At 36.5% G+C, this 24,906-nt stretch overlaps 3 protein-coding genes across 4 annotated transcripts; 1 reads left to right on the top strand and 2 right to left on the bottom strand.

Moving 5' to 3' along the window:
* Positions 1-1,746: 1,746 nt before the first annotated feature.
* On the bottom strand, positions 1,747-6,414 carry rps15a (ribosomal protein S15a). Its single transcript, XM_065273791.2, has 5 exons — positions 6,345-6,414; positions 5,551-5,688; positions 5,306-5,385; positions 4,522-4,607; positions 1,747-1,880 (listed from the first exon to the last, which is right to left on the bottom strand). Exons 2-5 carry the CDS (start codon positions 5,681-5,683, stop codon positions 1,787-1,789), a joined length of 393 nt encoding a protein of 130 aa, XP_065129863.1. The 5' UTR covers positions 5,684-5,688; positions 6,345-6,414; the 3' UTR covers positions 1,747-1,786.
* A 1,562-nt stretch (positions 6,415-7,976) lies between these two features.
* Positions 7,977-12,680, top strand: c3h17orf75 (chromosome 3 C17orf75 homolog). Of its 2 annotated transcripts, XM_073813917.1 has the most exons (10): positions 7,978-8,302; positions 9,228-9,302; positions 9,626-9,751; positions 9,836-9,966; positions 10,086-10,141; positions 10,258-10,377; positions 10,563-10,627; positions 10,703-10,842; positions 11,374-11,477; positions 11,766-12,680. In XM_073813917.1, exons 1-10 carry the CDS (start codon positions 8,154-8,156, stop codon positions 11,982-11,984), a joined length of 1,185 nt encoding a protein of 394 aa, XP_073670018.1. In that variant the 5' UTR covers positions 7,978-8,153; the 3' UTR covers positions 11,985-12,680. The 2 variants fall into 2 exon arrangements, with proteins under 2 accessions (XP_073670019.1, XP_073670018.1); XM_073813918.1 differs by lacking the exon at positions 9,228-9,302 and having other exon boundaries at positions 7,977-8,302.
* Positions 12,681-13,243: 563 nt separating this feature from the next.
* On the bottom strand, positions 13,244-18,664 carry LOC135770853 (sterile alpha motif domain-containing protein 9-like). The gene is made up of 3 exons (XM_065280764.1): positions 18,624-18,664; positions 18,462-18,513; positions 13,244-18,243 (listed from the first exon to the last, which is right to left on the bottom strand). The coding sequence occupies exons 2-3, from the start codon at positions 18,463-18,465 to the stop codon at positions 13,688-13,690; spliced, it is 4,560 nt and encodes a 1,519-aa protein (XP_065136836.1). The 5' UTR covers positions 18,466-18,513; positions 18,624-18,664; the 3' UTR covers positions 13,244-13,687.
* Between the last annotated feature and the right edge of the window lie 6,242 nt (positions 18,665-24,906).

Here is a 24,906-nt window from a genome sequence, read left to right as displayed (position 1 = left end):
TATCTTAATGGCATGGCATCTGCGGAGATGGTTGCTAATAAGGTTCGTTGTATTTCCAATGTATTTTAACTCAGATTTACAATGTCTGCAAACTGCAACGGACTTCGGACAGTCTTTCAATTTACTTCGTGAAAACTGAAGTAATCCCAAACCTTTGATCTCATGTTGGCTGGTGCGTTGTTCTCCTTCGTGTCCCTCCATTTGTGCACTGTCTGCTGTGTTTATTCAAATGACAGCAAACAGGCGCGCCGCAAATTGAAGAGTAGTGACGTAATCCACTGCTCATTTTACGTCGCAGATGTAACTAATTTAAAATTTATTTATATATTTTTTATTATCCATCATATTCGTTATATAATCACGATTCATTCGATTGTTAAATATAAAATCGAAACAAACGATTCACGATTCAAAAATCCAGGTTTCAAGATCGATGCATATGCATCGGCAGGATTTGTAATCGATGCATCGAGAAAACGAATGAATCGTTACACCCCTAATGATTACCCATCAAGGCACAAACACCAGTCACATCTGGGAAAAAGGCATAGCTCCCCCTGCTGGTAGACATGGACATCACTCCCTATAAAATAGTTTTTTTCCAAATGACAGAAGAGCTTATCTTTGCAATCCATCTTTAAAAAAGTGATATAACTTAAAATGTTAATTCAAAGTTTTCTCCAGTATGTATTCACTGGGAATTTAACCCATGTTCTTGCTAGCACCATGCATGATCCTCTGAGCTACACAGAAATAGCAATTCATTACTAAATGAATCATCTGTTAAAATAATAAATGCAAGTACCTATAGATAAAACAGAAAGACGTAAGGTTAGTGCAAATAGTTGATTGAAATACTCTTAAAAAGCATTTATTTAAAGCACAAAATGCTTTCTTGCCATCTCCAACAGGCTCACAGTCGAGTATATCCATCTAAACCACAGTCTAGTCAAGCAGCTATGAACACTCCATTAAGGAATGTGCATTTCAATGTGAACCCCATTAACGCACTTATTTCATTCCTCTTGCAGTTCCCAGACACTAAAAATTGCAGAGGCTCAGATGAAGTCACTGAATCTTACACTACCATTTCAATTTCACATAAACACGCTGGTCTCAGCAAACAGCCATTAAAACTCAACCAAGCACTAACTAAAAAAAAAAAAAAAAAAAGGTTTAAAGCTCCATAATAAATCGAGGGGCTGTTTGTTTTTCAGTGGTATATGAATTTTATTGTTTGCAGTCTAAGTTATATTAGCATAACAGCCTTGATGACTTGATCACTGATGTAGAGAGCTTAATGTAGGCTACTTAATTTACTTTTCTGGCCAAATACGAATGAAGTCAACCACAACAAAACTGACAGAACAACTGCAATCACTTAAGGTGTATCAAGTTTCCTACTGCTTAGATAGTTAATATCGAACATGGCGTTCTCTTTTTTAAGCTAATAGTTCCAAATGGTATTTTAAGTAATCTAATGACCAACATATTCTAACCCATACTTGAAATGTGACCTCTGCATTTAACCCATCAGTAGGCAGCAATCACTGCAGCACTCGGGGAGCAATGGGGGCCTTGCTCAAGGGCACATGAGGGACCCGAACCTGCCAGTCGTAAGCATCGAACAACCAACTCTCAGGTTTTAAGCCCAACTCTCCAACCATAAGGCCAGAAATGCTTACTATATTGTATGTTGTGTGTTGTGCAAGCACAGTCTTGAAAACAAAACACACAAACAACGTGTCTTCGACTGGTTTTTTTATTTGTTGGCGGCTTTACATTTTTAGAAAAAGAACCCAAGGATTTTTCCTCCCGTGTGTTTTCGTCTGGCCTCCTCGTGGTCCATGATGCCAGCTGAAGTTGTCAAAACAATGAACCTGTAAAAAAACAAAATACAAAAAACATGACCAAGCTGTCCATGAAGATGCTGCCCTTTGAATGCATCTTGCTGTAGTCAACTGTTTGCCAAAACAATGCTGGACTTCACGCAGATATTTAAAAAGGTACAATCAGGTTTATATGCAAAGCCATGATATTTGCCTGAGAGAGAGAAATACTGCTTCACTGGCAACATGCCAGCTTTCCAAGAGGATAATATTTTTAAGAAATAATACTTCCAGTAATTTGTGACCCTGCCTGTGAAAACTAAACCTTAAGTCACTTTTTGTGCCTTACTGTTTTCCACAAAAAATGATCCTACACAGAATACAAAATATAACTGTGACATTTAAATAAGGCCATGTCCAAAATTAAAATCAATGTGAAATCAAATTTTGATGCTCCTAATCTCATAATTAGATCACAGGACGTCAGTCTGGATTTCAGACAGGGTCACATATCTGATTAACATCTGCAGACAAAACTAGCAGCAGACTAATGCATACTCTTTAAATGGCCTTTTCTGATTTTAAGACATTTTTTCAAGTGGCAAATAAGACAAACACTGGTCAGAATTTAGCTTCTGTGATATCTGAAAAATCTGCAAAATCACGCATTATGCCACCCATTCCACCACTTTATCAGGATGTGCTAAAGTTGAAATAGTCAATCTCAGTGTTAAGGGCGGATCACACAAAACACATTTATAGCAGTGAGGGCACTTTTTTGAAGGGTTTTCTATGGGCAGTGAGCGTTATGTGGGCGGTTTACGCACATCGAATGCTTCACGTTTTTGCTGCCTGCCGTGCGTTTTTGCAGGAGCGCTCCGAGTGGCTAAAGTGGAAGAGTCAACTGGGCGGAAAAGCACCCAATGTCATTCTGCTTTCTATCGTCCAATCGAATGAGGGGAGAGACAGGCCTTATGTAGTGGTGACCAAAGCTTACAGGAGGACTGCACTTACTCATTGTCTTGTGTGTTTGTGCACATTTAACTCTTGATCAAGGTCAGAGAAATTCCCTCGTTAACAGCAAACCAAAGTTTTAAGAGTGCTCATGCTTCAGTATTTGATTGACAGGACAGCTACCTTGGTTGTTGCCTGGCAATAAAAAAACAGCAGTGCACTGCTCTTTTCAGAAGTCAATCAAATAAAAGCAGTGCTGCCCACCTTGCGTTTTCACGCATTTTAAATGTGTTTGTTGTTATCGCCAGCTTAGGAGACATCATAACTGCGGTAACAGATGGTTGAACAGATTTTGTTTTTACACTGTTTGGCCTGCTTTTGTGAAACACCATTGGCCCAAAACAATCTTAGCAAAAAAAAAAACTAAGTATGGAAACAAATGCTCAATATACCATTAAGGTGTAGCCTTACACAAACACTATAAACTAAATTTTCTATTTTGCTGGATAAAATCAACAAAAATTACTAAAAACAAATTATGAAAGTGAATAAGGCCAGCAAACACAATACTTCACGAATTAGCTTGCATTGCTACAAATTTACACAAAACACAAGTCATGTGTAAAGGTAGACAAGCCATCCAAAATAAGCATCACTTTCATTAAACCAGCTGTATACTTTTGCTAAATTAATCTAACTTAGTCCAGTGTGACGCAATGCCTATAAAATGTAGGGTCAAAGAACTCTTATCAGAAATTATTTAATATAACTTTAGTTAAATCTAACATACGCTTCAAATTAACTTTTTCAAAAAAGATTCATCCAGGTCTTAGGGAAAAACCACCAATTTCAAAGTTATTTAAACATTAACATGAAACATTACTGAAAAAAGCAGCAGAATGCAATATGAAAAGTGGGATGCATAACGATTAATCGTGATTCATCTGTAGCAGAATAAAAGTTTTTGTTCAGATAATTTATGTGTGTGAACTGTATAATAACTTTTTATAGATAAAAGCACACAAATGCATGTATACATTTAAAAAATGTTTAGTAGGGCGGTCCTTATTTTTCAACTTTTAAAAGTTCATGCTCTCACCCCACCAATATGTTTGATTAAATAAAAAAGCAAAGAATTTTCAATATTAATTAATAATTAGAGGTTGCACAAGACCTTTTAAGTTTAACACGTTTGCGTATTATGTGATACTTTGTGCTAACATGTATAATTGTTTAATTATATATACTTATGGCAGCAATGGACTTATATGACCATGTTCCATGCAATTAAAACTCCTGTTTTAGTTGTGATGTGTCTTTCAAAGCAAGAAAGCTTCAATGTGTATATTTATGTATAATTTATATTATAAATACTTTATAAGAAAAAATATATTAATATTCACAAATGTATGTATAATTTTATATACACAATTGTTATACACAGTTCACACACATGATGTAATCAAAAACTTTTATTCTGCTACAGATTAATGGCGATTAATCGTTATGCATCCCTTTGTAAACAACCAATTACAACAATTTTAGCATCAGGTTTGTTATATTGCAATTTTAAGTATTTTATTTTATAGAAGACGTCTAAAACAATTATTTTATGCAAATAAGTATTTGACAATGGTGTTTTATTGCTTCGTAATAAAAAAGCTAAAAATTCAAGCTAAGAAACCCCACTGTAAAAACTGACATGGGGAACTCAAATGCTGGACTGGTAGTTACTCACCCGAACTGTCTTGATGGGAGAAGGTTATTCTGCCACTTCTCCAGATCCTTCAACTGCACATCAAAGCGTGGGCTGATGACACCACACTGCATTACAGATAAGATTGCATAGTGATGAGTTTATAAATTACCTTAAATGCATTTCTTGATATCTGGTCTCAATTCTCAAAAGCCAGTTATTTATTATTATTAATTATTATTATTACAACATTGAAGTGCAACTTAACTAGGTGTCAGTCTGCCATTCTATACAAGTTATTTTTTAAATGCATACCCAAACAACAGTGTAACCAAAAAGATTATTATTATAAAATATTGTTCCAGTTCTGGATGCTCACTGCTTAATACAGTATTACAGCCATGCTAAACTACACAACAAAAATACAAAACATCACATTTAAGTTACATGTCAAAGACTTATTTTGATTTGTGCCTTGTTACTATAACTTAACTGACACAGCATTGGATTAGCAGTGCAAGCGTGATGGGTTTGAGACACATGGATCACACACACTGATAAAACTTTGGATAAAAGCATCTGTTAAATCAAATGTAAATGAATGAATCATTTACCAGAAAGATAATAGTAAATTAAATAATTTTAATGAAGCTTTCATAGTGATATAGTGTGGCACTGGGGCATGTTGTAATGTGAATTGTGTGTAATGAAAAGACAGCAATGATTACAATGTGCATTATGCTTAACAATATAATTTAAAAGGGGCTATATTCACAACACAACACAACCTTTTGTACTTTGTATAGCTGTACTAGATCACACTTACCTTGTTCAGCCTCCCTGTGAGATTGACTACAATTTTCCCGGCTCTGTGATCATCAATGATCTCAAATTCACCAATGTAACCTGCAAAGATCACATGAGGGACTTTGAGAAGGTTGTTTTCAGAGAGATTTGCTTTCAAGCAAAAGCATAGCTTAAGACTCATAACAATTGTGTTTTTTATAAAAGACCAGCGCAGAATGCACAGATCACAATAACACAGATACATTGACATGCTCTCAAACTCACCATGCTTCATCATCACAGTAAGAAAGCGGACTATGACTTTGGAGCAGGGCCTGATGAGAACCTGGCGTTTCCCACGTTTCTCGGCATTGTTGATGCTTTTTAGCGCATCAGCGAGAACGTTCATGCGCACCATGATGCCTGTTGAAAAGAGAAAATCTGTGGTTTATCCTCTATGTAGCGAATAAATGTTAGGCAACCATACCAAGACACTGTTGTGACGATGCTACTTCAAACGCCAGTTTGGTCAGGTTCGTGACAAAGTAACTGTTAACTCAAATTAATCTGCAATATGTCCGATTATAACGTCGCATTATCTTTGTATTACCGACAAATTTGCATTCATTTACACGGTAACGTTAACTTTAAACTGTATAACGAGACAATTACCTCCACGAGTGTAACGTTATGAAAGCTTACCGCTCCTTGGACTAGTTAGCAGATATCTGGGGATGTCTTTTAAACTACACCTTCCTACTTCTTGATAACACAACTGTTACATGGGAATTTAAAAATGTGGCATCGGAGTACTTGAGAACAATTGTTTGACTCTGGTTATTCGCGTCTGTCTTACAGTAACATGGGCAAGCGCTAGTGAATGGTGGAAAGCTAGGTTGGACACCCGCGAATCTCAGGGAAATTTCTCTTTTTATACAGACACGAATAACCAAATGATTAAAAAGATTGGCGCTTAGGTTGTTCATAAACACAAATATCAGGGTAACTGTAGATGATATACAACGATGTCCGTGATTTCAAACAGATTATACAAGCATTGAAATGATCCTGAACCTTACCAGTTCTGCAATATGGCGGAAAGAGGAAGGAAGAGGGGGCGCGCGGTGCAATGAGGGAAAAATGTACTCTCGCGAGAGCGTCGAAGGAAAATGTGACACGTTTTGTCAGCGTGACTGCCGACTAGCTTCCTGGAGTTGAATGACAGTCGAAATTAATTTAACTAGTTATTTTTGACTTTCTGTCTTTATTTTATATTTAGAATTTACTACTTATTTATTCCAGTGCAAGAGCTGCAACTGTTGTAAATTTCCATTAACAAAAATCCCACGTTGTCACGTGTACAAAACTCTTACTATCAAAATGCACATTGGCCCACTTTATCCATCCTGCACTAATGTATAGTAAAGGCCAATTTTCTCTTTTGATATTTATACATTTCTTTTAAAATTCTGAATATGTCCTTCATTTATTGTATTGTGGTTGTTACTGTCATTGTTATACAAATTCCGTGTACATGTCAGTACTTGGTAATTTTGAAACATTTATTGAAAGTTTTATGTAACTTTATGTAAGGGCCTACATTAACCATTTAACTACTGTTAATGTTCTTTATTAAACACTGGAAACACAACTTTGCTCTACATACAATATAATTTGGTATCTTATGTTAACAATACCTTTAAAAAAGACAATACATTGAACATGTGGATAGTATCCTATTGTTTATTTTTGTGAGGCTTGAGTGTCTCTTAACAAATGTTTAGACCATTTATTTATTTAAACAGTATATATATGCAGCAGTACAACAAAGACAGTGTCAGTACATTGTTTATTCTATTGATCGTATCAAAAGACATATACATAAAGCATTATACAAGAGGTATGACTACAGCGAAAAGGTACACAGACATGTAATGCTTTGCTGTCAGAAAACTGCCTCAAACAGTCGGAGCCACTATGGGAGCTAACCAGTCTTTCTGACAAAATGCTTTAAGTGCTTATCCAGAGTTACAGCGCATGTCCATTTTGCTGTTTTTTAAGCAAAAGATCCATGTAGGCACCCTCGATCAGATCATCTTCTTTTACTCCCAGGTCTAGCATCAGTTGATTTGCAATGGTCACGCCTTCTTCTGTGGTTTGATGTTCTTCCATCACCACTTCCAGCTCCATGAAATCTCCTAGGCCTTCCACAGAATCAACATGCACCCTGGTCTGGCCCACTATATACAAATTCCTCTTCTTCTTCACCTGCCCCACTTGTCCCAATGCATCCGTCAGAACTTTGATAAGTCCCTGTGGATCGTTGGTAGGGGTTATGGAGTAGTTTGACAGCTTTGGTCCTTCTGTGTCAGCCCTTTCATAAAATATCAACTGCCCTGTCCCATCCTGAAAGTCTCTGAGCTTCAGTCGTCCTGCAGGCACTTTGAAAAACGTGTCCTGCTGACCAATCACAGTTCCGTCTGTTCCGCTCAGCTCCTGTGCACGCTGCGTAAGGTGACGCAAATCACGCACAGCTGCTTTAATCTCTACATTCGACGGCATTTTTAACAAATATACCGACAACAGCAATATACAGTAGCCTACGGGTTGGGTGTAAACGCACGCGGGAGATGAGTGCACTGCTCTGCTCTCTTGCAGTTTGGCGCGCTCACACGAGGGGGACTCACACAGCGCACGCGCAGTGTCATTTGACCCTCTGCATGACACATATCAACAAACACCTAGCATTTCAATGGACTTTTTAACCATATAATCACATAGCTGCAGTGGGTTGACATCTTTAAGATAACTGACATTTACTTGTCGTCGTAGCATATAATTCGTAACAGATACAATCGTCACCAGTCTTCTTTTAGCTTTATAAAAATATGTTTACATCACAAACATCTTCCTTCCAGGAATCCATAGACGTGGATGAAAGGGAAGGAGACTTCGACAACGAAGAGATCGCTGGATACAGCCAGAAAATACAGCAGATTAACAGTTATTATGCTATATATTACTACCAGAGCACGAGGTACTTTGGTTTTCATTTCTATTGGGTGTCATTGCAAAATCTAACGTAGAATACAATGATTAAAGTGAGCTTTCTAATGAAAGTGTTGTATAAAATATAGGTTAAGTTAAAATTTTTGCATTCTGACGTTAAAATATCATGAGTTGTATGTTTGCATAACCAGTTGTCTTTTTAAAGTTGATAAGTCAAACGCAGTAAAACGTGCACTCTATGGAGGACATAAAGTATAAATAAATACATATATACAGCAATAGTACAAACAGATGTATGTAGGATTAAATTAAATTCAATTTATGACCTGAATGTATTTATTTTCCATTTATTCATTTATTTCACTTCGTTATTTATTTCTAATTTAGTATTTTTTGTCCTCCATAGTAAACAAAGGTCAAACAATAAATATCTTTATTATATGTCATTATAGTCTGTTTCATGTGTTACATTAGGATGCTATTAATGCTGTTTGCTTTTAGTCCCGAATATACAATATTTTATTCCATGGGTCTGTTGAATGCTTTATTCTGATTGGTTGAGAAATGTTCCATGGGTATGCATTATTTTTCTATAAACGCACACCTGTCCTGTCAAATGTCTAAAAATGACCACCAGAGCAATGTCTGTGGTAACTGTGGTATAAGTGGAATAATTGACTCCGGTCCTAATATAATACACACCTGGCTTTACCATCTTGGGTGTGCATTATTTTTGAATAATTCAATGGCCCGTCGTCAATTATTCCTTACTTATTTTACCTCGGATAAATCCATGTACTTGGTTTATGAATGCTATGAATATAGTCTGTATAATGCCTGTCATTTTTGTAAAAGACTATACATACCCCCTCCACACTTGTGAAAATCCCAGGAGGTGACTTTTGCTATATCAATCCGTATTTAAGTATTAAACGCATTATTAAACTACCCAGATCTGAAGCTTCTGGAGAAAGTGAGGCCTGGAGCCAGAGGAGATCAGACTCGACTACAAGTCAGGATGACTTTAGGTAAAGAGGGTACTTCATCTGTCCGTCATTCGCTCTGTCCGCTGGGAAATAATCATGGCAAAACAATTCACTCAGGATATTGTGTGTGTCTTTTCATCATGCTGGCTTGTTCGTGTTATTCGTTATTACTAGGCTTGTGTGTCTATATAATCTCAATTCTCTGAACTCTGTCTTTCTGTTTGTTTGAGTCTCTGCTAGGTGCTGCTGGTGATTCTGTAAACATCATTGCTTCATTAACTGCTTATCTGTCTGCTTGTTCGCTTTGTCCTTCCTTGTTGTTATCGTGGCTGGAATGCTTTGTAACACATTTTTCACGCTTACAGTCTTACCCTATTGGATACCAGTTTGGCACCGGAGGCAGAGCCAGAATTGCGGAGCTATATCTCCCGCAGGTTGAGCAAAGGTGCTCTGCTGGGCGGTATGGGCAACATTGCCACTGTTGAACTAAGGTATTTAGCTGTCTGACTTTATACCTATTTCAAAGTAGCAATGCCCAGTTTTTTTAATTTTTATGTGTTGTTTTGTGTTGAAAGCATTCCTGAGCAAGCGGTGGGCTGTTACTGCTGTCTGTTGGAGCAGGAGAAATCTCCTCAACAGCCTGAAGCTGATGGCAATGGCTGGGTGGTGTGTCTTCTTGGAGATTCAGAGAAGGGCCTGAATCTATATCCTTAAATTATAAATGACTTATCATCAAATACAGAAGTAGCTCAATCGTTTTAGTGATGCAAGTTGTAGATAAAAAAGTCAACAAGAACATATTTTCTTCCTTAACCCTATAAACATTTAGAATTGAACTGGACAAGTATGTCCAAGGTCTGCAGGGCAGTTTGACCCTAGAGGTGAGAATATTGTGACATACTGTGTGACCTCAGTCCTTTAGTACCAATATCCTAGTCAAGTCATAGTTGGTCATATATGTTGAATATCTAAGTGCTTTGATATCCTCTGGTTACAGATGCTAAATTTGGAGACTCATATAAGACCTTATCTGAACTGCTGGTATGATGAGTCAGTGATGCATATTCACAGAGTGGTTCTGCTGTTGCAGGCGAATGTTGGCTACCTTCTGCATGCTGTAAGAAACCACTACACCAAATATATTATATAAATTCACATTAAAAATGAATGTTTTGTGGCCAGGTCTCTGGAGGGTAACATGAGAATGTATCAACATTGCATGGCCAGACTTAGTTTTGGTCAGCATGGCAAACGAGTGTACCATATACTTCTAGATCTCTGACAAATAATTTTTTGCTTCAGGCTTTGAGTCACAAGCTTGTGGAAGTCACAGGGGCAGATGAGAGGACAAAAGCAGATGTAGCAAGGTAAACAACATTTTAAATTGTCACTGTAAAAACAATGATATGAAATGTATTTGTAATAATAATGGTGTCTGTTAGATTTATTAAAGCAGCAAGCCTGCAGGGTCTAGTCCAGGAGGACACAACCACGGCTTCACTGTGTAAGGCCATGTCGGAGGACTCCAACACCAATCTGATCATCAACTGCTCCACCAGCCCACCCACACTCACTAATACAGGTCTGTATTATCCAACTCTACAAATTCCATACTCTTTCTTTTTGAAAGGGACTGTAAGTAGGGTTTTAAGTGTTTTATTAATCAAAATCAGTGTCTTTATTCATACTGTAAATATGTCCTCATTGGTGTCAAATGACCTCTGCCAATGATCTGACTTTTCTTTGTAAGCTTAGAATTTCTTCTCTTTATTTACATTGAAGTCCAACGAGGCTTCCATGTCGTTCCGCCGTATTGATAAACTATAAAAGCAGAGAGGTACAAAAAGCACTTGCCTACCAACGCGTTTCCACAACGCGTTTTTATTCAGAACACGTGAACCAGCTGCAATGGACAAGGAAATCAGTGAGTACATATTGGCTACTGTAGTTGCAACACGCATTTGGAAAAGCGAGGCGCTAGAGAGCACTGTTCGTTTGAATGCAAAATACAATTTCACCACTAGATGGGGGTAAATCCTACTTACTGTACCTTTAAGAGAGTGGTAATGTAATGTGATTCTGTTGTGTTTACATGGTGTTGTAACTCCTGCAGTCAGTAACCGGTTCTGTGACGAATGGATTCAGGCCTTCCTCAATGCAGCTGAACGCTTTAACCCTTTCCTCCTCCGTCAGATCCTGGAGAACTTCAAACTGAAGGTTAATGTGGTTATGCATGTGTATTTTACCCAACCTTACTCACCCTCATGTTGTTTGAAATCTGTATAAGTTTCTTTATTTTGTGTTAAATACAAAAGAAGATATTTTGAGAAATGGTGATAACTACACAGTTGATGGCACCAATTGATTTCCAAAGTAGGGAAAGTCAATTGTGTTTTTTTACGATGAAAAAAAAATCTTATTTGGTGTTCAACACAGAATACACTTTTCCGACGCATTTCTCATTTGAGCTGTTGCATCCAACATGCACACTGTTTCTCCATGCAGGCTATTCAGGACATGAACAACCTGAAGCGTTTCATTCGTCAGGCTGAAATGAGTCACTACGCTTTATTCCGCTGCTGTCTGTTCCTTCAGAACTGTGGAAATGGAGATGTGCTGCTCCAGAATGCACGAGCCGAGCACAGCAGCTTTCCTGAAGCCTGTGGTATCATAAATGTACTGGAGGAGTTCCTCAGTGAGCAGGCACAGGGCATGCTGTACTGACAGCTTTAGGCCTGAAGAGGGCCACAGTGTTTTATACTTTATCCAGTCTGAGAGCACTTTGTAAACAGTTGGCCCTGAATTGCTCTTCAGTCCCCATACCTAAAGCTATTAAAGATGGCCATATTGAGTAATTTAAACTAACTTGAAAACACTAAATATAGTCCATCTTTTTGTGTGTAGATGTTCATGAGAAAAGGTCGAAAATGAATTTGCTGTGATTCACTGCTTTATGTTATTGTAGGTGCTTTAACACTTGCTGAATTGTGAATAATTAGAAACAGATCCTGTGTAATGGACCAACTGAAAATACTATGTGAGAAAACGTATGTATATGTTAATTCAGTATTGTTTATATGTGATACCTGATTCTAATATTTAGTCTAAGCTGTACAGTAGTCAACCATTACATAGGAAATTTTTGGGTTAGTTGAATATTTATGATTTTAAAATACATGATTTTTTTTAAATAAAATTTGTTTACCAAATAACTCAAAATCTTTAATCCTAGTAATAATACCAAATTAATTGTATAAATACTAAAGTCAGATGTATATATAATGAAGGCAAAAAGTGTGTGCTTTGTAAAAAACATTTATGGTATGTATATACTGATCAATGTGTATAGAATGTGTGTTTCCTAAAAAATCCATTTCTTGTTCAGATGCATGACAATTTGTGCCGCAACATTTATTTTTGTCTTAACTTGTAAAAATTACAAACACTGTAAACACTAATGTATGTGAAAATAAACGCATGTTGTAAGGATCACACAAAGCTTCCGTCATTTTATTAATGTAATTCAATAGAAAATACAAGTGGTATTGTTCCACTTTTGCAGAATACAGAATCATAGTAAATTCAAGTACATTTTAGTAGCCTAAACAATCATCTTTAAATATTTTACATAATACTTGGATGTAAGAGCCACTTAACAGCCATAGGTAACTGGGTTTTAAGTTACTACTGGAATATGTAAGAATAGACTCTCCTGCAAAGATAATTTGTATATCTGTTTACATGTTTCTAAACTGAATTATGCATCTGAATGTTACCTAAAGACTAATAGAAAATCAAAGATATTTTAAATATACGGTATTGCTTAAGTTTTTTTTTTAATAGGCCTATATTAATGTAAAATCTATTAATCAAGCTAAAAGTCACCACTCAAAAAATGAATGAATATATATTTATTTTCATCATACAGACAGAATATTATAAAGCCAGTTGTAATGTTTTGATACATATCAGAAAGTCATGGCTCAAAAAATAAGTGATTAAGCAATAAATTTGTAATTTAAATAAAAAAAAAATCTCAAAAATTATTTGCTATACACTTGCAAATTTCATATATAATTTCATGCATAAATGTTAAATAATTTGATATATGCTACCTGTTCATTTCTTCAAAACATGAAACAATAAACAACCTTGTAAAATGTGATTCATGCTTAAGGCAAAGAGGGCTATACCTTCTGTAATTTTCTGAGTAAAATAAAGCTTCTAGCAAGTAGCGCTTTCAAAATCTATATCCTTATTGTGTTTTCTTATACATATAAAAATCTCTCCTATTATGTGGTACACATGGATAATCACAATGTAAAAAATGAACAAAACTAATCTAATATAAAATTCCCCAACAGTATGCAGATATTCAATAGATGTTCTTATCATTATCATCAGAAAAGTATTGGTAAACTCAAATTTCACTGTGAAACCTTGATGTCAAAGGCAACCACTCCATGAAAAGAAAAGCCTAGGTAGAAGGTTACGTTTTCATTTGAATTTGGCAAAGAGGCAGAAAAAAGTGGAATGACTCTGATGTTGCTATCAGATATGCGAATGAACAGATTTCCATTTTCAGTGTATCCATCAACTCGTTTTAGCAGCTGCACAACATTTGGGTTCGTCCACACTTCACCGCCCTGCCACTTCAGACGTCTCTCATTCAAGGTACCCTTGATGAATTTTTCAATTGTGGTCTTGTGGACAATTTTGTTGAGACCCCTTGCTTTTCCGAGAAGAAAGTGAGTTAAAATCCTACCTTTTCTTGAGGCTGTGGGTTTCATTTCATAGTACCTTTGGAGTGAGTTTACTGCCTTTATGAAAATATCACTTCTTGTAGTGGAATGCTCTTTGCCTGTTAAGTCTTCTGGCCAAAACAACAGTGAAAGGAGAAAGTATGCAGTTGCTGGTAATGCAGATCTTCCACCGCAAAACTGTTTGCTGAGATCTTGAAGTTCTTGAATGGAAAGAAGTTTCCCAGAGCCAGGTGAAGCACAAGAGAGAGCTATTTGGCAGAAGATGAAGTTTATGAGCTCTGTCTTGTCAAGATCTTTTAGGTCAGCTGGAAAGAGACTAATTATTTTCTCAAGCTTTTCTCCAGCTCTTTGTTTCTTGTTGTCAGAAAGCAGGTAAAGAATTGTTGTAACGTTACCACCTCCAAGCTGGAAAATATTCATTTGTCTTATCAGTGGAGAATCGGTGTCAGTATTAACAGCCTCATCCTTTTCAATGTTATCACTAAAAAACTTGGCAAAAACAGCACATTTTCTTTGAAGCCATTTTTTTGGATGATTTACTTCATCTGGTTCTCCTTCATCTAACTCCTCTTCTTCCTCAGAACTGTGATTCTGAAAGCGGGCAAGATCCTCACAGATGCATTCTAGGGCATTTCTGATCCTGTTATTCATTCCTTTTAAATAACTATGAAACTTCTGCCAAGGTCTCTGTACTTCCTCTGGTATGTGGTCAGTAAGCAGGTAATCCATCAATTTAGACTTTATGGCAAAAACGTCTACATGTGCCAGGAGCTCAAGTAATCGGCATCCAATATCAACTTCTCCAAAATAAGAGTTGTTTAAGCAGACTGTTTGGGACTGTGGACAGTTTTCTGAGGATCTAAAAGCATTGATACCTTTAAGAGCCATATCAATGATATCAGTAATGTCCTCAGGTTTAATAGGATCTTTCTCAAGAATAGCGTCGTGTTTGTGATAAAACCATTTTTTGTACACTTGCCCCACTGTGTCAAGTATGTACGTGTGTTGTGGGAGACGAGACTTTGCCCTTTCAGCCCAAGTCTGAGCTTCCTCAAACCTTCTGTTTTCATTAAAGAGTCGTGCAAGTTGTTGAGCAACAAAAGCGTCCTCTTCAAAACGCTCATAAGCTACCTTCAGCAGGTCAATTGCTTTCTCCTCGGTCTCTGTATTCCATACATGCTCTATTAAGGGAGAAAACCAACTGTCGTTCGAATCTCCCTTGCTTTTTTTGGTTCGCTTGATAAACAGATCTCTGACAAATTTTTGAAATTCATCTTTACCATATCTGTGGTCAAACAGCACTTTGTTTTGAAGCAGATCCATTGCTATGGCACTCTGGGGCTGATGGCTGGATAGCTGCTTCAGAATCTCTTTAGCTACCAAAGGATGAATTATCCTGACAGATGAAATATTGGTTTCACTAGATTTGAGCTGTATGAAAAAAAACTTGGCTTGCTCACTTAAATAATTTTCAAACATATGGTGTCGAACACCTTCCAGTTGAATCCCTAAATATAAGAATGCCTCACAGTGAGATATAGACAGAAAGGAGTTCTGAATGTGGCTGTTCAGTAGTGACACAAATTTGATCAACTGTGTCTGAGGACATGAATGATCAATTTCCTTCAGCAGGTTCTCTACAAAGTCTTTGATGTAAGATGGTTGAAACTCTTTGCTCATGAGAACAAATGTGAGTATAAACTCTGGGTTATACTTTGGCTTGAGATTTTCTACTTTATTCGAGAAGAGTTTCTTTTCTTCATGTGATAGCTTGTGTGTAACTGCGACTGTGCGTAAAGGCAAGGCTTTACACATCTTTTCTGGATCCAGAGACCTTTTACAGCAAAGTACAATGAAGCACATTGTTGAGGAACTAATCTTCAATGCAGCAACAGCATTGCTTAATTCTCGTCTGAGTCCATCCTGATACTCTGTATTGCAATCCTCCAGCAACAAAAGCACAGGTAAGCAAGCATTCTTGTCAACCTCTTGATAATTCCTAAGCATTACAGCATGCTCACAAACAGTTGCAGGCTGGTGTTGTGTTTCACATGATTGTTTAACCACAGCACATCGTACTTTGCTCCTCCAATTCCAGAGAATCTGTCGAGCTACTGTGCTTCCACCACTGCCAGGATGATGATATATGTTGATATTTTCAATGCACCTTTTCGATGTGTTACTTAGCACGATTTCTTCTAACATATTGTTAATGTCACTATATGCATCTCGTTTGATTACTTCTCCACACCGATTTTTGTCAGCCAGCCACAAATTCTTCCAATCAATTTTCCCCCCCTGATAGAAGTATTGCTCTATTTTGTTTATTGGTTCTTGCTCCATTAAATCTACATTTGTTTCGTCACACTGGTCAATACTGACTACTTCTAAAGAGAGCATATGATCCTCATCCACAGGTTTTAAAAAGCATACTCCTTTGTTTGACACAGGTAAACGTCTTGTGGCCTGAAGATTGGTGAGTTGAATGCTTTGAATTGTGGCATCTATGTGACTCATTGGCATACCCACAATACTGTTTTGTTCAAGCTCAGCCTCTGATAAGCGAGACGCCTGAGCAAGGCTTGACCATTTCTTGTAATTCTCCCTTGACTCTGAGATGATAACTATGTCTTCATTTCCACTCATTTCAGAATAGAACTCAAGAAAAGTGTCAACAATGGGCTGTTCAACTTCAGAAATGAGAATGAATAGTACCACAAATGAACCTTTAGGGAGAATTTCATTACAGATAACAGATATAGCTCTTTTCAATAGCTTCTTCTTGTTTTTGATCCAGGTCGTTTCATCACATGGATCCTCACCTCCAATGTAATCACTTCGGCCATTGCAGAAAATCCAGCTCCTTCTGTCAAAGAGCTGTAACTTCTTAACAAAGTCAGTCAAAGTCATGTTCTCCTTATGACAATAATCCTGCAGGAAGTGAAGGTTTACTGCATGGTGCTCTTGGTAATTATGACAAAATCCAGATGATTTGGAGTCAGGATCAAAGTCAAAAACACAAAACACATTCATGTGTGCAAGGAATCTGATGTTCAGCAGGTTTTCTTGATCAAATCTGTTGGACACAATGATGTAACGCAATGTGTTGTCCATGTATTTCTTGCCACGTGTCAGAAGGACAGACAGTTTTCTTCCTAGGTCCTCTTTAAAATGAACCTGTGTCAGATTCTGGTAGTTTTCTTCCTGTTCTCTTGTTTGGTCAAGGTCTTTAAGTGCTTGAATAAAACTGACAAGTTCATCCTCAGTAACACGTGGTGTGTTAGCACCTACTCTATGATAGTAAGCTTTTTGCTCGTATTCAACATCACTGCCTTTCTCATTTCTCAATTTTGGAATATGGGCACTGTATAGTTTTCCCCTCACAACATTCACTGCGGGAACTACATCAACTTCCACAATCCACTTGCCGGTCTGATTGTTTTCATCAATTACTGGAATGAATTTTGGAGACCTGATGCACTTTCTGGCGTCAGATTGCTGTTGTGCTAGAAAACTATTTTCAATGTAGTCTAATGCATCTTCAAAATCCTCTTTGTTTTCAATTTCAATTCCAATTATCTCTCCATGTTTGTAGGATGTTTTTGTCTTGTCCATGACCCCAAAGTGGATTGTGCCATTTGCGCGCATATTCATGCATGCACAAGCAAATCGAATAACTTCATTGGCAAATTTGACTTTCAGTATTCTTGTTTCCAATTTACAAGCATTTTCCAGAGATTTATACTCATGACATGGAATGATCAGATTCTTGTTTATTCCTGTCTCTGGCGGGAGTATAGTATTCCTTTTGTACCTGAATTGTTCATCATTATCATCAAATTTTCGAAACCTGCTTGCTGGTTTTGCATGTGTTGCAGAATCATCACTAGGTGAACATGTTTGTTCCAGTTCAGTAACATTATCGGAAGACTCAGTAACATCATCGGAAGAAGGTTTTGCATCCTTTCTGCCTGCTTCATCATGACAGGATTTATTTTTTGACTTCGGTAAAAGCTCATCTCTTTTACTTAGCAAAAGCTGTATTTGGCCACCTCGGAAACCAATTTCATGCAAGTATTTTTTTTTTATAGTTAAAAGAACAGGTCCTGTTACCTCTTCTTTTTCAAGTTTCTGTATGTGCTCTGGTTTCAGCCCAATACTCTGTAACCATGAGCTAACTTGGGATTCATTCCAGTCTGAACATGGTATGGAACTGTAGTCTAGGAGGGACAGAATATAAGCAGTTTATATTTAAAGTGCTTAGTAATAACCCACAAGGCAATTTTAAAATGAATAAACAAAATAATTTACAAAAGGATATGTGTATATAACAAAATATTAACAGCATGTTGTTATCTGGAGGATTATGCAATCATGTTTTATTTGCCTGGTGTTTAAGGGAAACCTATCCCTATTTTTACCCACTGTTTTTACTTACCCATTTTGAGGAAATCATGCAATGAATCTTTAATCAATGTTTTGTGCAATCACTGTTGAAAAAGAAAAAACAATATTCAAGTCAGTTTATTTGAGTTTTTTCTATTTATGTTTTGTTACCACTTAAACACTGAGTACTGTTAAACACAAAGTGCTGTTTTACCATTCAATTCAGTGCAGTAATATTCTTATATCTTGTTTAATGCTCTAAAAAAAGAAAGCTAAAATTATACAGTGAAAGAAATACATAATTAACTTTTCATCATGACAGGATTTGTTCGCAACAAACAGAAAATTAAAGGTGCACTAAGCATTCTGGACTATGTTTGTTGTTAATATTTGAAATAAACACCTAAACAAAAACACATGTAACCAAAAGAAACACCACACCCAACGAACACTAAATTACACCGAGATAGCTCACACACATTTAGAATTGCAGAGCTTACAGTATAAGGCATGAAAACGGATGCATCTTTATCTTAGCTGAGGCCAATCACAATAATAATGCAACTAAACAAAGTGAAGATTACACAGTAGTGTATATATAAGCAAGACTACGATGTCAGCAGCCAGCACACCTGCTCCAGATAAACAATAACACTCAAAACTGTTCCCTTACTATAGCTAATATTAAAACAACAACATATCTCGGTTCTGTGACGCAGCAAAACTTCAAAGTCACAAAAGTATCCAGAGATGTTATCTTTCAAGAACGGTTCATTCGCATTGTGTCAGAAGCTGCAATCGGCAAGCAACAAAGTGTCACTCAAACATTTCCGTGAGGTGTCACATCTGCAGCCCAGCGGTAAAACAAACTTGCAACAATAAACTCAAACAAATTTACCTCATAAACAGTGATAAATTTATACATAACTTAAAAACAAGATGCTGCTTTCCCCGCATTCAATAATCAGAGTCAGTCAATGCCCAGCAAGAAAGCTGTGCGTATGTGTGCGAGGAGGACAAGACATTGTTCTGTTTTGATATTGCCTCTATCTAAACAAATATATAACTTAGGCTGTGCAATTGTCGTTTTTTTGTATTGTTTTACAAAGACAAAACTTATTATTAGACCAAAAAAGACTTATGGCTGTTCTTCTATTTTTAACTTTAAGAAAGTGAAACAACTCTAACTGAGTAAAGTAACAATGCAATTTATTTGTTAATATTAAGGAATAAAATACTGGTTTTGTCATTAATTATACATATCTTAAGTTATTGTTTAACGTCATTACAGTTTTTACCTCATTACAAGGTTTTTTTTAAATTAAGAGAATATGTCATAAATATGCAAAATCAATGTTTATTGAGTGAGATCAATTATAGTTACTTAATTTAGTGAATGTCGCTTCAGTGAGATCAATTATAGTAATGCGCAGCATTTTACTGTCATTAATGGTAAGGGCGTTATAACGGTGGAAACAGTTATTTATTTGATTACTCGTTACTGAAAAGGGTAACGCCGTTAGTAACACTGTTTATTTACAACGCCATTATTCCCATCACTGTATATCGGCCACATTGCTTTCTTTATATCGGCATCGGCCATAAAACCCCCCATATCGTTCAACCTCTAATCATAATGCTTATTTGTCCAGTTGTACTGTGTAATCCTCTGATCATTTTGGTCATCTCTTTTTCTGCTGTTAGATACTCCCATTCTTTCTGTTTTTGAAGCTTTGATTGTGTTTACAGTGCGCAATATAACATGTGTTCATGTTTCAAATGTAAAAAAAACATGGTATTTTCCACACAATTTACTTATCTGTATATCCCTGTTTTCATTGTTCTAAAAACGGGCTGATGTCTTCCTTGTTCTATGAAGTCGTCCTTCAGAAATACGTATCGAGTTCTGATTGTGTAGTTTGTTTAATGTGTTGTGAATCGATAGCAGCTTAGCTTGCCGTTAGCTTAGCTGGCGACTGACGTATTTCTGTGGGCGGAGTTTAGTCAAAAACAGGGTACCTCCAGGATTGTCAAACCTAAATTTAAGGCTTTGTAAGACCTTTTTAATACTACTTCAAATTTAATACTTACATCGCACCCATTCGGGTAGAATAAATAATTTTAAATAACGTAATATACCTCAAATAATTACTGTTTACAAGTGTTTGAACATTCGTGACAACATGCCTCCGAAAGGCTGAGTCCAAAACTCTTATCTTTACCCAACAATCAAAAGCAACAATCAAATAGATTTAATAGATTTAAATGTACATTTATACATTTATTGTAAATTTGAAAATCCCTAAATCAGGGATGGGCAACTGGAGGGCCAGGGGCCACATCCAAAGATGCTTTTCCGCACATGGATAGTGTTCTGCGCTCGTATCGTATCGTATCGTGCGTTGTTTTCGTGCACGCAAGTTTTGTGTCTGAATTAACAGCATATAAATCTATTGATCATTTGAAAACTTAAGACCTCCGTGAAAAATTCAAGACTTTGAGGTGAAATTCAATACCTTTTAAGGCCTTAATATGGGAAAATTAGATTTAAGACTTTAAAGACTTCCCGGGTACCCTGCAAAAAACTGTTCTACTGACGTCATTAAAGTAGGAAGTAGAGGGCTGTAGTCCAAACCGGCCGTTCGCTGTAGGCTTTGAAAGGCAAATTCTGTTAAAGAAAATATATCGCCTGACAGTGAACTTTGAGCTTTATCATTTTACAGGAATTATTTATGCTATTATAGCAACATTACACACTAACTAGGGTTTAAAAAATGGGATCAGAAAGAATGTGACCTTTAAATGTCCTATTTGCTCATTCTCTCTTCTCCGTAAGTCTTGCTTAGGTTGAATTTTATCATAGAAACAGCATGTTATATGTGTCAGGATCCTGCCATAAGAGTCTTGTTTTATATAATTGTTTTATCGTGATGGCAGGGTTCTGACAGCCTCATGTTCTATGTCAGTGGTTCTATGTGGAGGTTCATGGCCTTGTATATTGGGTCATGTGCCTCTGGTGTCTCGTTTCTAGTCCCCGCCTCCTTGTTCTCCTTGTTAATTATTCATTATCAGTTTTCCCATTACCTGTGTTGCCCTAGTTATCTTGTTTAGTTTCCCTTATTTAATCTTCTCTTGTCTCTTGTCTTGTGCTGGTTCATTGTGTTCAGATGTGTTATGTTATGCAGTCTTCAGTGTTTATTCAGTTTAATGTTTTCATCAGAGTCTTGTCAATCATGTCATGTCAGTGTTTTGTAATTATCATGTTTAATGTAGTTTTGCCCCCACGTGGGCTCTTGTTTTCATGTTTAATGATAATAAATGTTCTATGTTCACTTCCCCGACATTGTCTGTGCTTGGGTCCTCTTGTCCTCCGTCACAACCCTGACAATGAAGGTAACACTATTACATCATGTTGGAGAGATCATTCTTAACCTCGCTTAGTGAATCTAAAGTCTGATCTCATCCTTCGCAGCAACAACAACAAAAAAAAAAACACATAAACATGCATGTTACAATATGTTGAAATGGTATATAAGGGACTTTAAACAGACCTCCCACTCGTCATGGATGGCTTAACTTGAAGCTGGCAGTGGAATTTTTCTCAAGTATGCGTTCCCCCAAATGAGCTTCATTGTACAGGTCCTATTCAAGGTCAGTGAAGCTACACAAGCTACAGCTCCCTCTACTAGGCAGCTCTATGTTTTTAATATTTTGCACATGGGGGAACACCCGGTTTGGTTAATCGTGCCCCAGCCGGGTTGCAAAGGTGGGCTGGAGCGTGATTCAAAAGGAGAGACGTCACTCAACTGCATTTGCCTCCATAAAAACCTTTTTTTGGGATCCGCGCACAACCGCATTCGTGATGCCACAGGAGTGAGTTAGCTTATGAAAACATGACGAGACTAAAGTAAGTTTCTAAATAATAATGCTAATCTTATTTTGACTCGATCATTATTGGCTTCTATAGATGGACATCAGAAATGTTTTGTGCAAAGCAGGGAAAGGGAAGAAGAAAGGAGAGATGATGAGTTTAAGGGAGGTAAGACAAACTACATCCTCACCCTGTCAGGTCTCAAACATTAGAGGAAAAATCTCATGAAAACCTCTTGTCAAGTCTATAGAATTGCATTGTTGCTGAGAAAATCAACAGATGTATGTGTTATACTGTTCTGTATTTTCAGATATGAAATTAATATTTAGTTTACTAATATTTAACTCTAGAACACTAATTTACACAACAGTTAGCACACTGCAAAAAATGATGTGTTAATTTTTTTCACATTGTGTGTGTCATGCCATTTAAGGCGTTATTTCATGTTTAAAAAATGAAAGGGCCAACACAAGTTGTATTAAAAACAGTGATGGGAAACGGGTTACAAAGTAATTCCGTTATTGTAATTCCACTACTTTTAGCGGTAATTAACATGTAACAAAGTATTTTTTTTAAATCAAGTAACGCATTTACAATTACTGAAATTTAAATGAGTTGGTTACTCTTATTACACTATTTTGTGATAAATGAACACTTGCAGACATTTCTGATTTAACATCGCAGGACTGTGGTGAGCGGCACAATGAATAATAACACAGAAGGTGTGTTAGTATAGGGACAACACATTTAATGTCTTGTCTGCAAGTTTTCATTTATCACAAAATAGAGTAATGCGAGTAACCAACTTATTAAAATGTCAGTAATTGTAACTGCGTTACTTGATTTAAAAAAAAAACTTTGTTACATGCTCATTACCGCTAAAAGTAGTGGAATTGCAGTAACGGAATTACTTTGTAACCATTACTCCCTTCACTGTGTTGTCACTTTCATTTATTTTAACATGAAATAACGCCTTAAATGGCATGACACACACAATGTGTAAAAAAATTAACACATCATTTTTTGCAGTGCGGTAACTATGACTGAGATTATTTAGTATAGCAGTCATAAAATGACTGGTTTCTTAAAATATTCTTGTAAAAATATTCTTGTCAAAATAAGTTATTAATCATTGCTATCATTGTATAATGTAGAAAATATTTCTCTGCTGTCATTATTTCCATTGTTAAGTCATTTATGCCTCCAAACATTTTAATATAATGTTAGGTATGATGAAGATTACACTTGTGTATCTTTCGCAGTAACTGTTGCACTGTAGAATAGTGGGTTAAGCAAAGGACATTGTATAGAAGTGTTGCACACTTCTTGCACACAGCAGGCTTTCAAAAAAGTCAGCAAAAAATGGTGGGCCTGTGCCCCAGTAAAGCTTCATGTCTAGCAACGCCCCTGGTCACCACCATCTGACTGATTAGTGTCACCACCGTCAGACAGAGCTTTTTTTTAAATGAATATGCTTGCTTACAATATGTTTCTTCAGTGCTGTTGAGTTATTAAAGTAATAGTCTCTCTTAAAATATGTTTATTAAATAAAAAAATCATTACTTTTTCTATTTAGGCTTCAAGTAAACGTTGTTTGAGTAATAACTGGAAAAACGCCTATTTTATGAAAAAAATACGCACAGGGGAGGTTGCACCGGTAAATTGCTGAACAGCCCTTGGTCTATAATGATATACTTTCAGATTTTGTAATTTAACTAACTTTTTTTTTTCAAAATGTAAACCTGTTTTATCCAAATTCCCAAGAATCACTGATAAGAGTATATAGCAATTCGCATCACAATTACCGAGATATGAATGTAGTTTACTGGTAAAGTCATGCTGGTAAATGTCAAATCAGCAATAAAATCTGATAACAAGTCTTGGCTCACATAGAGATACAGATATTAGAGAACTACTTAATCACTGTATCTCTTATAAAATATAACCATGGTTTATTGTAATCTTAACCATGTTTTTGGTATATTGATACCACCTTTAAAAAAATTCCGCAGAAATTACAGTTTTGCAGCTGGTTGTCAGTATGCTTGCAGAACTATGGTTGTAGCAAAAATGGTTAATTTGTGGTCATTGTGCTTTTTTCTTTTGTTTGTAGTAATCCCATAGTTCATTTTTTTAAGTAATGTGAAAGATAAACGTTCTTTTAAGATTAACATTTACAATATATTTTGCAATTTAATTTAATATAGTAACCACTATGCATATAGACATTTTACAATATTTGAACAATAAATGACTAACACAAGAAGGAATGAGAACAAACGCGACGTCAGCGCGTGAGAAATTTCATAAGACTATAAACAAAATACACTTACGCGGCTCTGTAGACTCCTGACGAGTGGTCTAAAAGCACTGTTTAAATACTTTTACCTGGCGCTGGACACGCCTTCCAATATTCAACAATAAAGTACCGAGACATGAGAGACGAGAACAAACGTGACTTCAGCACGTGAGAAAAGGTGAACAATACAGCGTTTCCTAGCAACGAGACTGCGCTACATTTCACAAGACTATTAACAACACTTACAGCACGCGCCTATGTAGACTTCTGCTGAAAACCCCTAAAATATGTCCCACTTTTTGTGTGACATCTGCTGTAGTCAAAATA

This window comes from Paramisgurnus dabryanus, chromosome 3 (assembly GCF_030506205.2).
Source record: "Paramisgurnus dabryanus chromosome 3, PD_genome_1.1, whole genome shotgun sequence".
NCBI classification, from domain to species: Eukaryota; Metazoa; Chordata; class Actinopteri; order Cypriniformes; family Cobitidae; genus Paramisgurnus; species Paramisgurnus dabryanus.
The sequence above is the reverse complement of the archived record's forward strand: the minus strand, read 5'-3'. Positions and strand labels throughout refer to the sequence as shown.